General features: G+C 48.1%; 1 protein-coding gene across 2 annotated transcripts in view; it reads right to left on the reverse strand.

Moving 5' to 3' along the window:
- Nucleotides 1-4,188: 4,188 nt before the first annotated feature.
- LOC146797275 (mitogen-activated protein kinase 14A-like) overlaps nucleotides 4,189-12,285 on the reverse strand; it is a 130,801-nt gene continuing 122,704 nt past the window's right edge. For both annotated transcript variants that reach the window (XM_085624246.1, XM_085624247.1), the window contains 3 exons: nucleotides 10,876-10,954; nucleotides 7,074-7,247; nucleotides 4,189-4,713 (listed from right to left, as the gene is read on the reverse strand). In XM_085624246.1, the coding sequence (XP_085480372.1) occupies nucleotides 4,652-4,713; nucleotides 7,074-7,247; nucleotides 10,876-10,954 (315 nt within the window). In that variant the 3' untranslated portion in view covers nucleotides 4,189-4,651. The remainder of the gene's footprint in view (nucleotides 4,714-7,073; nucleotides 7,248-10,875; nucleotides 10,955-12,285) is intronic.

Raw genomic sequence — 12,285 nt, forward strand, 5'->3', positions numbered from 1 at the left:
GGCGTGGTGTGCGATCTGATTCACCAGGATCAGTCCGGCTTTATCCCTCATCGCAACACTGCGCTCAACCTGCGGCGTTTGCATGGGGTGCTCGCGCGGGTCCCGTTCATACGAGAGCCGGCCATTTTGGCGTCCCTGGACGCCACTATGGCGTTCGACACGCTTGAGTGGCCATATATTTGGGCGACACTGGCGAAGTTTGGTTTTGGCCCGGGATTCATCGGTTGGGTAAAATGTTGTACTCCGGACCGCTGGCGCAGGTGGCGGTGAACGGTAGAGTGTCGGCTCCGTTTGAGCTGGGTAGGGGCACGCGGCAGGGCTGCCCGTTATCACCGCTCCTCTTCGCGCTTGCCTTGGAGCCCCTGGCGGAGTGGCTGCGGTGGCATCCTTCTATCCGTGGTCTCCGATGGACCCCCGAGTATGAGGATCGCGTATCCCTTTACGCGGATGATATTCTCTTATACCTTGCCTCCCCTCGTAAATCACTGATTGTACTAGTTGATATTTTGCACTCATTTGGCCGCAACTCCGGCTTAGTCATCAATTGGGCTAAATCTTGTGTGTATGTCCTTTCCGGGGAGGCTCCTATCCTTCCGCGGGGTTGTCCGATCCAGATCGCTCCGCAGGGATTTAAGTACCTGGGTATCTTCATTACCCTGGACGCGGAGGCCCGATATAAACAGAACTTGCTCCCCCCCCTCCAGCGCCTGAAGGATGACGTGGCGCGTTGGAGGCACTTGCCCCTCTCACCGCTCGGCCGTGCGGCATTGTTTAAGATGATGTCGCTGCCACGTTTCCTGTACGCTTTACAGAATACGATGGACGTTGTCCCGGCGTGCTACTTTCGCGAGGTGGAGAGTCTGCAGCGACGCCTGTTCTGGGAGGGTAGGCTGCGTATCGCCCTTGCGAAGCTGACGCTCCCGTGGTACGACGGGGGGGTCGCCCTCCCAGACATCAAACGGTATTACTGGGCCTCCCAGCTGGCAGCGATAAACCACGGCCTTTATGGGCCCGCGCTTAACCCGGCCTTTGAAATGGATAAACTATTACTGCCGGGTGGCGACTATAATCGGGCGCTGTATTCTAGATCGCTTGACGCGCGTCTGACGGGCCCTACGCGGGTCGCGGTACGGGTGTGGCACGCGGCTAACTTGGCGATGGGGTGGAGGGACCGGTTGACCCGGGCGACGCCACTGTATGCATCGGAGCGGCTGGGCTCCCTGTGGACCTCGAAGGGCTTTGAGAAGTGGGACATGATAGGCATCAGCAAGGTGGGCGATCTCTGGAGGAAGGGGGGATTTAAGACGTTCGAGGTGCTGCAGACGGAATTCCAGTTTCAGGACAGGGAATACTTTCGATATATGCAGGTCCGTCACGCGCTGTGCTCCGTATTCCCGGATGTTGCCTCCATCCCGGAGTACTCCCCTCTGGAAGATAGAGTGCTAGATGGGCATGTACCGGACGGCACGATTTCATTAATTTACAAAAAGCTCATCAATGATCGCTCGGGACTGCTGACTGGCCTTCGTGAGGCGTGGGGGGCTGATGGACTGGAGCTGGATGACGAGGACTGGGTGTCCGCGGTGGCCTCCCCGAAAGAGGTGGCCATACCGGCTCGCCTTCGTTTCGTCCAGCTCAAGATACTCCATAGGGTCTATGTTACGGGGCCGGGTCTGATGCGTATGGGCTATGCCGTGGACGGGTTGTGTAAGCGTGGGTGTGGTGCTTTGGGGACCTTCCTCCATATTTTGTGGGAATGCCCGGAGGTGGCGCGATTCTGGCGTGGTGTGCATGCGGTTTTGCAGGCAGTCACGCATGTGACGCTGCTGCCCGAGGCGAGGAGATGTCTCCTAAATGTGTGGGAGCCAACCGACTACACAGTGCCACAGACGTGGTGGGTGACTCTGGGATATATGGTGGCCAAGCGTGATATTGCGCAATTGTGGGGTTCCCAGAGGTTGCCAACTGTCTCGGCGTGGAAGGACAACATGGATTGGTGTATGTTTCGTGAAAAGGTAGTGTATGTTGCGAGAGGTAAGCCTGGGAAATGGGTGAAAGTGTGGGGCCCCTGGAACACCTACCGTGGGGGAATCTGTACCCCGCCGCTGACGCCTGATCTGTCACCGGCCCCGTCTCCTTAGCCTGCTTGTCTCCCTGGTTCTGGGCATTGAGTTCGCTTTGTCTCCGTCCCGACCTATCCCCCCCTTGCTCTTCCTGTGGATCGGTAGGGTCCCCCCCATGGGAGCTCATGCTGCTACTTCGACTGTTGGTTGCCTTGTGGATTTGTTTTTTCGTTTCTTATATAAAAATGAAACCGTTGTGTGGGGTCCGGATGGTGTGGCTGCCGACGCTTCTTTCAACTCCTGTGACCTCTCATCTGCCGCAGCGTGTGTTTTACTGCTTGTATTATATGCTCTTCCTGTTTGCTAGCGGCCGGCCTGAAGGTTGTAGGCCCATCTTTGTAAATTTTTTGGATTCTTTAATAAACGGTTTAAAAAAAAAATAAAAAAATAAAAGATTTCAAGCACTTTTGACCCTGAAAGGATTTTAACTGGTGGATACTTTATGGATGGATACTTCTAGAGAAACGTTCTTGAGAAACTAAAGCCCTGAGGAAGCCGTAGGTTATCCCGACCACGGCGAAACGCGTTTGCATAAGGGATTGGAACTAACGATATTAAAGAAGACTATCATTAGAGCTCAATTGAACTGTGTTTGAATTTGTTTTACTTCAATGCTAAATGCACTGTAAAAATTGTGTGCTCCGAAAAAATTGTTAAAGTGTTTGTTCAATCCTCGGATTGAGTTTAGGGAAGTAGGGTGTTCCCCTCCCTCATTTTTGGATGCACCAGAATATATGACGTAGTGTAGTAGAATTAGGTGATCATCATATGAGCGCCATTTACCCTGTACACCCAGTAGTAAAGGGGTAAGCATGTCCAAGACCACACTGTGCTCCTGTCTACAAAGCTACCCCTCTTAAATGTTTTACAAGTTGCAAAGATTTCAAACTTTTTGGAGCTGCGAAAACATTCCAAGACTCTCTCTTGGAAATGTGCACAATTTCTAGATGTGCAGTGCGTGTGCATTCATCTCCACGGTTGGAGGATGTCCGCAGCCGAGACGTTGTGTACTTCTTACAAAGTGTGGATGTTTTTGCCTGCGGTGAAAAACTGCCCCCTACAACCTCTCACAAAATACTATAAATATTCCCCTCGATTTGAAAACGGAATCCCCTATATTTTCTGTAGTAACGTTTGCATGCCGGAGGTGAAAGATTTAGGGGCATATCAGCAACACCCGGCGATAATTATCGCTCAACGCTCTTAGCGTGAGAATAATTATCGCCGGGTAACGTGAATTTTCATCGCAGAGATAGCGTGCTATTAGCAACGTTTATCTCCTCAGCGATAAAAATCTTCACGCTAACTGCCTAACGTGAGATTATCGCTGGAAACCCAGCGATAATCTCACGCAATGTGGCGTTAGCTTGCTGATAGGGCCTCACATACTTAGCCATGATATCCACCTTCCTTAGGATATCATGGCTAAGTCAGTCCTGAAGCAGGCGTAAGGAAAGTAGCGATAACAGGGGTTATCGCTGCTTTTTCTGACGCTATGCTTCATAGCGTGGGGCTTGATGATAGGAGAAATGTCGCTTAGCGACATTTCTCCTGTCATGTTAGGTCAGGAACGCCCACTTTGCATCTCATTAGAGATGCAAAGCTGGGCGTTAGGAATTCTGACGCTAAAGCAAGGTTTCGCGCGTTAGTGTGGCCTTGCTAATTAGGCAATAAAATTATCGCCGCTTTTCGGCCGAAAACAGCCGCAAAAGCGGCGACAATTTTTTATCGCCTGCTTGTAAATATGCCCCTCCTCTACTGCTGCCACTTGTTACAAGACCCTTAATGCAGCAGAAATACACCGCGAGCTCAGGGAATGCGGAAGAGAAGCTCTAAACTAGAATTCTGGCCGATCCTACTTTTACTCAGAATTATTGCCCGACCTTACTTGAGTTTGTTCTTCAAGTTTTGTTTCCTTGCTAATGAACTTCCTGCCCTAGGGAGAGCCCTGGAATCGACTTCCTGTTTTGTAAATGGGTCGGGACTACTTTCTGGAGAAAAATGTCTCCCTATCGTTAGTTCCCTCAGGCTACGTCGGTGCCACAAAGTTAGCTCCGAACAAATGAACGGATAGCAATTCTTTATTTCACAGTATATGCAACAGACAAGTATGTGAATGTCCCTCTTTCACCGGGTCCTGTCTCTGAGGCCGCTTGGACGGCTGGACAGAAGCACAGTGCCCCGGGAGGACACTCTCAAATCCCAGAGAATCCTGAAACGTCGATCAAATAATGGAGGTTCTGCCCAGGGATCTCAGAGGGGGGTCTGGTTTGTACCCCCCAGGTTTCCTGGTTACCGCTGAAGCATCCAAGGGTCTTTTCTCCGCTCCCACCTCTGGGGCGCTCTGCCGCTTTCTTCCTAGTTGGACTTTGGACCGCGGCCGACGTGTTGCGATTACCCAAGTAACTGGTGGACGTCCTCCAAGCTCCCATCACTTGGTCTCCATGGAAACCACTCTCAAACAGTCCACTCCAAAGAAGATTCGAATAATGTAGTGGGGGAAGAGCACTCGTAGATCTGCAGTCCGGTTATGTAGCCATTTGTCTTGGATTCGCGGGGTCGTAGGTGATAATTTCCATATGACTGAGGCCTGCAAGGACGGAAATGAAAACACTGATCAAGGACAGTCATTAGCATTCGCCTGCCTAGCAAGACCCACCTCCAGCATCTCTGCCCATGAAAGTCAGAAACCCAAAGCGGTCAAAACAAAGTTATATCATATATAGTGTATTACACCAAGGACTTTATTTGGGCCTAAGATCTGATGTGAGGCCTCTCTTCTGGGGTAGGAAGAGCCTGGTGCCCCTTGAGTGACGTAAGTGTTAGCGCCTTCTGCGTTCGCATCTGCGCCTTCAGCAGCTGTGAAAGACCCCTCTGTTTCATGTTGAGTTCTCTGGATCTGCCTTCATGAATCTGAATGTCTCTGCCCACGTGTGTTTGGTCTTTATTGTGTCTCATGGTCTGTGGTGCTCTCTGGTCTTTCTGCAAGTGGCCGACACCCTTCAAACGCTAACAGGGACTGTGAAGAGGGACTGACGGACCTGCACGACCGTCTCACTCTCCTTGTAGATTACATTTGATATGTCTCGATTGCTTATGTGTTTAACACTTATAATGACTACAGTAGAAAAAAGTATTCTATGTTTCAGTGCAACTGGTGACGTATGGGAGGGTCCAGCAAAGAGAGGCTGCACCGATGAGGACTGCACGTGCTGCACCGAGGGTCCAGCAAAGAGAGGCTGCACCGATGAGGACTGCACCTGCTGCACCTGGCGGCTAACGAAGATAGGAACTGTGCCTGTTGTGTCCTTCTCGGGGAAAAGCTGTCTCCAGAGCCCAGTCAAGCTGAAAAAACTCCAGGGGCGGCTAATTGACCTCCTGGTCCCAGCACAGGGACACAATAGTTGAAGAAGCCTGCTGGGGCAAGTTGGTAGCCCAAAGTCTTGAAGTCACTACCACCGCTGCAGTGCAGCACCACGGACAAGAACCAAGGCACAGAGATGCACCATAGTTCGCTGAACCTGGGAGTGCTGTCTGAGAGTTGCTGGGAGCCTCAGAAGGCAAGTTATCGACCCGGGAAGCTTTGGCCTGTGACGGCAACACCGGGCGACTGATGGTCTACTGGTGATTGGACTTCGGCCAGACCTGAGCGGACCTCGTGGGATGTCGACCCTGCTACCAGGATTCTCTCACCATCCTTGGGGATCAAGGGATCCCAGCAGGAAGACCCCTGTCGACTGCATCGCATCCACAGCATGCTTGGAGCATTCTTGTCCCTTGCATCGGGACAACTCCAAAGGAATCCATTACGACGCAGATAAAGTGCCTTGGACTGCTGGAGGACTGCTTCTTCTGTGAAGGTAACTGTTCTCGAAGACCTTGCTGGTCCCCCTGACTAGCTCCCTGCTGGAGTCAGTTGCCCCAAGTACTTCCGACCGACCACATTGAGACTTACCCAGGGTATCCTGGAAAACGTTTCCAAGTTTCAAAGGTGTTGACTTTGCCAAGGCTTGTTTGTGGTCGAGGGAAATTGCTTTGATTTATTATTGCTTGTAAAATCTATTCCTCCAGAACTCTCTGGTTGATCTTTTTAATTCTTGTGTAATGAATTCTCTCCAATTGTGAAGAAGGACATAAGAGAAAAATACCTTGCCAAGGGTTGCAAATGGTTTTTTAATAGGTTTAAAAAAAAAAATCAATTCTTAAATGTAATGTGATGGTGTTCTAGTTATGTAATACCTATATGAAATGTTACAAATGTTTTAGATGAGAAATAAAACAAATAAAGTGATAATACGTTTTAATATATCATATATGTGTGGTACTCAATTTTCTATGTAACTGGGGATGTATATAAAATGTTGATTGTAAACTGAGTAAGAATGAGAAGGGAGTGAATGATTTGACAAACAGGCCCAAAGGGAAGTTTCTTTTTGAACAAATAGTCTAACACGGTGCCCTGTCCCTTTGGGAAAGAAGGGTCCATCTCTGTTAACTTTGACTTATGAGTAAAGGAAGACAGTCTGGAAATGCGCCAAATAAAAAGGCAGCGCTTCCAGACAGCCACATACGTATATACCTATATAGTAAATATGTAATTCTATAGGTAGATGCCATGTAATGAATAACATGAATGTTTCATTAATTGTATGTGCATTAATTTGCTAAAGTCTAAACAGGTTATCAGTTTTTAAACATAGGTCATGGAATGTGTAGGAAACCGTGCAGTAAAGCCCAAATTCTAGATTTTATACCCAGTGGTGATGAAAAGACTACTGCGCCCTCCTGACTTGAAGAATTGGGGAAAAAAGTTCGTTTCCTGATATGTAATGGTATGCTTCAATGGTTTGACGACCACTGCCCATCCCAACAGATTAAAGCAGTGGAACTTGCCCATCTGTGCCCACCTCAACTTAATCTGCATTATTACAACTGTTGCAAACGACTTACTTTTCCATTCCTCGACCGCTAAGTCCAAATTCTCAAAGGAGTCGTCGTAGGGTTCTGCGGGAGGATCCGGATCGGAGTCATGATATTCTACTAAGTAGGGATGCGACAGAGCATCCTCGGCAGTAATCCTCTCCTCGGGGTCCAAGAGCAGCATCTTTTCCAACATATCGATCTCTAGTTGAAAAAAGAAAACAGATCACCAGCTTCAGGATACCTTTAGAAGAAATTGTGACCATCTAAAGACTAAATCCCTTTAAAAAAAACCAGAAGGTACTTTTTTACATGGAATTTATTTCTAGAATAACTAATAACCATCCAACACCCAACCTTTGCAACAGAAATCGAACTGATGATGGCTCTGAGAACAATGAGGGGGCGTTAGTGATGCATGAATTAAGACACGAGGATTATGGTTTATTTTATGAAGGAGGACATCATGTATAGCTCTTGGAGTTTGTTCTACTTCATTTTTCTTAAGGGCAACTTTGGGTTCCAAAGATTCAAGGTCCTCGAAATCACAAACAAATGGCACGACTCACAATGCTTCCTTTTATGAGTAGTGTCCTATTGATGAAGGACCTCCTTCCATTGATGCCGTGCTCGCGCCCGCCCTCACGCTGGGAGAGCTCCGCACTGGAAGAGCTGTGCGGAGAGTCACGGATATCGGGGGTTGTCTGACGGCTGAGTTGGCTCTTGTTTGAGGCGGCTTGTTTAGCGACACGTCGCTTGTCTTCACCTGGCTTTGCTTGCTCCGACCTATCGCGCTGTCGTGTTGTTGGTGCTCTGTGGTCTGCTTGTGGTTGCAGGAGACGACGCGGCTAGCTCAGCTGAGGCTGACGCAGCTGTGACTACAGGTGACACCGTTGCTACTGCTTCATCGGCCGCCACTGTACCTGGCTCGCTTGTGGAGACCGGTGAGTACAGGGTACGGCAGGGAGGTAGGGGCTGGTAGTGGCAGGAGGTGTCATGCCGTGCCGAATTGTGCTGCAATAATCACAGCTTCAAACTACAGCTTCAGCCGTCATTGCCATCTTTTTGCAGCCTGGTGTGGGTGGAAGGTACGGCTCCGCAAACTAGGCGGGAGGAGGTAAGTGGGCCATCATTGCAGCTGTTTGCTATTGATAAGTAGTACTCCTGTTGCTTTTGATGTCTGGTGGCTCACTGCCCACAATATTGACTGCCATTGACTACCTGCATTACTTGTCACCAGACTGTTGAGTGAAAGGCAGCGCCAAGCCAGGGCTGTATCGGAGGCACTTTGGCCCCCCCCATGGGCTGCACGGACTGTTGACGGCGATCCCTGGTGGGGCTACACAGATTAAGATCTTGTGGGGCCATGAGGTGACTCCTCTGTCAAATTATTGCAGAAGAGATTTAGGGCTTTTAAGCTCGTTGTGTTGTCCCGCTGCCCGGGTTAAAGGTGGGCCCACCCCCCATGACCAGAGAAGGCCGGGCTAGGCCACCCCCATGACATCAGCATAGTCAGAATCACAATAGGGAAGCTCAAGGCAACGGGGCAAGCGTTGCTTCCACTTGGGCCTACAAGCATGGACACCATACTTGAGAGAGCCATTGCGGTAGTTTCTATGGAAATAGCTCTGACCGCGTGAAGACTGTCCATGGAGGCCGGGAGGAGCATAGGGGAGCTGCAGGAAGATGTCAGCCTGTGGTAGCATGTTGAGGGATGCACTCCCTGTGGCGGAGAAGCCTGTTCAGTAAGGGATACGGACGGGGCGACTACCCAAAGTACTGCAGGAGCTGCGAACAGGGTTACAGTGGCAGAGATTAACCCCTGCGCTTGCTTGGCATGCCATAGTCCAGACATTGTTAACGCCTCCCCAGAACCTGCTGCCAAACGTACAAGGCCCTAATTAACAAAATGCCCCCAACACTCAAATAGGCTAAACCAAGAGCTGGTAAGGGGAAAATCAGGGCGAGGGGGGAAGCTTTAAACCTCTGAGATCTATGGGAAATCCTGCTAGAGCATCTTACCCCGATTAAGGAAAGCTTGGTTGCGATGCAAGCCCAAAAGATGAACCTCATTAGAGGCTGAATGTCTGCGCATGTGCAGAATGCTTCCAACACGGCTGTAGCAGGTCACACCAGCAGATGCAAACCTTGTGGCGGAGTCGAGTATGGTAGCCTCCTTGTCAGAAAAGGAGAGAACAACTCCTCACGTTCAGGCAGGACGGAGAAATGGCAAAGATGAGAGGACTGTCGCGGCAGTATGGGGAGAGCGCCATCATCGGGGCATGATTATTTGCCTTGACGACATCGTCTGAGACACGGGCGGGCACTCACCTTAAAGCAAGGGAGTAGCCTTGAGGCAAGCGTGACTACAGGCGTCCCCTTCCCTGTACGGTCGCATGTTATAATTAGAGGCAACTAATTGTGTGATATCTATCAAGATTTTGACCCCAATGGGTGCTGTATATATTTGTGATTATATTTACTAACATAAGAGTGTGATTAGGGAACCCTCGCTTCTTTGGTCCTGAAAGATAGCCTTGGGGCAGGGCTTACCATGTCCACCAGTGGAACCGAGGCACATTGCATCCTCCAAGTTCCCAATGTCCCCGTATTTTACCCATACCGGATAGGGGTAACCATAAAAAAACATTTTCCTACTATCCAGGTATTTTTAGGTTTTTTTTTGGTTTCCCCTCCACTCACACTTCATCAACACATAGAACCAACTACAAGTGCTCCCACGTTTCTGTAGGTTGTGGCACATCCCGTTCTGCAGCGGGACAGGAAGAACCCAATGATGAAGCATGCCCCCATGGGGTAACCCTGTTGGGTGAGAGTTATTTCAGAAAAACACATTGTTTTCCTTTAGAACAACATCTAAGTGAAAAGAAAAAGACCCTTCATGTAACAGAGGGGCTCTCTATGGTTGTTACATGTTTGATTTGGCGGACGAGCCCTCCTGTTCCCAATATTTCCTCTACCTCTCCCTCTGTTTGAAGTACGAATGGTCATATACATCGAATCCCCTACTGACAGAACTGATTGCATGGGCCGCATCTCTCGTTTGGGTATCTTCATGTAAGGGGACTCTTTTTTTTAATCTGGTAGAAGGATGGAGTAGGGAGCTGACATTTGAGTGGGATGGTGTCTGCCATCTGTAAGAAGGAGCCGGGTCCTAGCATGTATCCTCCTTCCAGTCTTAACAGTACAGTTTGTGCTTCAGCGTTTCTTCGATAGACTTCCAGCAGGCTTGGTATCTGCTGTGCCTGAGCGTCATCTGTGGACGATTCAATGTAAACATTTATTTTACAAGACACATAAATATGGCCTGAAGATAAATAGTGCATAATCGAGACTAATGCACATATTCTGGGGGCGCCACCTACCAGGGAAAGAGATGGTACTCATGCAAAGTCAAGACACCCCAACACATCTGACGCATGGCTCACTCTGGTTAACAAACCCTTCAGAAACACCCTTTGGGCAGTATCTCCCGCGATTCTTGCATAACTGCAGCCGGCTTGTAGCCACCGGCCAGGATTTCACCACCTATGAAATACCAGAGTCTACAGAAGTCAAAGTTTCAATGTAATCAGAGAGCGTTCGGCTTTGTGCCAATCAGAGAGGCGTGCTGCTGAACACCTATAGAAGCCCAGTTCACTCTTTTAATGGAGAAATAATTATTCGTACAATAAGTTACATAATTTCTGTAGAAAATAAAGATAATAAAATCTAGAAATCTGCGACTAACAAATTTACACTTTGTTGAAAACGAAAGGCTCCAGCTCATAGTTGTGAATCACTTCAAGATATAAAATTGAGGTGTTCTTACCATTTCGGTTCATAGTTGGGAAAACGCTCTTCAAATTTTTTTTCTCTTTCTGAGGAAGCGCCTTCACATATTTTTTTGCCTAAATCCCACAAAAGAGAAAACCTAACTGATCACGGATGTTTTTTTTCAGAATATCCAGATGATGTCACGACATGAAAGAGGTCAATCACGTAATGCTTAGACAGTTGTACAGTGCTGAAAATCCTTCTTGTTATACACACACACACACACACACACACACACACACACACGCCTGAATTGTCATCCGAGACCAGTCCACGCCTTTGTATTCTTTCCTCTAGAGTCTCCCAAGGGCCCGCGGGCTCCTCATTATTATAAACATTCATCCTGTCTGTTCTAAGACGTACTTCTGATACTCAGGTAGTCTTCACACTTCTCACTTCTAGAAACTGCAGATGACTAACTGACCATCTTACAGAAAAGTCAAATCTAAGATGTAAATGCAAGGATGGTAAGATCAGTCTTGAATGGACATTTCTTCATATTCATCCTTGATCAAAACAAAATAATTTTTCCCAATCCAACAAAAACTTCAGTAAAGATGAGGGCAGCTCTTGACAGACCCATGACATGGAATGACTTTCCTTATTTAGACGGCCCACAAGTGCAATTCAATAATTTAACACAACAGCCACTTTATTGATTTCCGGCAAGGGATTCACATTATTTTCTTAAACAATATTTTCTACAGTTCCAAACACAAAATGTAGAGTAATGTAAAATAATATTTAATAGGAGAAAAGGAAGAGTAATCGAGTAGCAATTTTTAAAAAACTCCACAGAGAGTTCAGCAGCAAAGAAGGCTGGCCGGCTCCATAAGGGTTTGTTAAACTATACAAGTAATCGGATGAGTAGAAGAGACTTCATTACCCCCAGCTACAACTTCACAGCACAGAGAGGGGAAGGAGAAAGGATAAAGAGAGGTGGGGTTCAGGCAGGGGTCACTTCTCCCTGACACTACTTAAGTAACAGGGAGAGCAAAGAGAAGGTGTGAAAGTAGTCAAGATGGTTTGGGCGGAGCAGTATATGGACAAAGAGAACGGAGGGAAAAAACAGTATAGGGATTACAATGATAAAACAAGAGAAATCAGCATAAAGAAAGGAAACTTATGTTTATGGAAGAATGTGGTAAAAGAGTTAAAATAGTGGCCAATGCAATGTAAAGTACCTAGGGCCAACGTAAAAGTGAATTGATATGAAGGAGTCAAGATTATGGTAGGTCGCGGCGCTCAAGGGTGAGTGGCGACACGCATCCAGTCACTTGTGCCTCTCAATAAATCGTAAAAACCTTAGAATGCCTCAATGATGACACTTTCAGATCAGACTTTCGCCATCTCCAGGTCTCGAATTAGAGAAATGCTGTGTGTGCAGAACCCTCAACTGTTACTC

This window comes from Triturus cristatus, chromosome 9 (genome assembly GCF_964204655.1).
Source record: "Triturus cristatus chromosome 9, aTriCri1.1, whole genome shotgun sequence".
Classification (NCBI taxonomy): domain Eukaryota; kingdom Metazoa; phylum Chordata; class Amphibia; order Caudata; family Salamandridae; genus Triturus; species Triturus cristatus.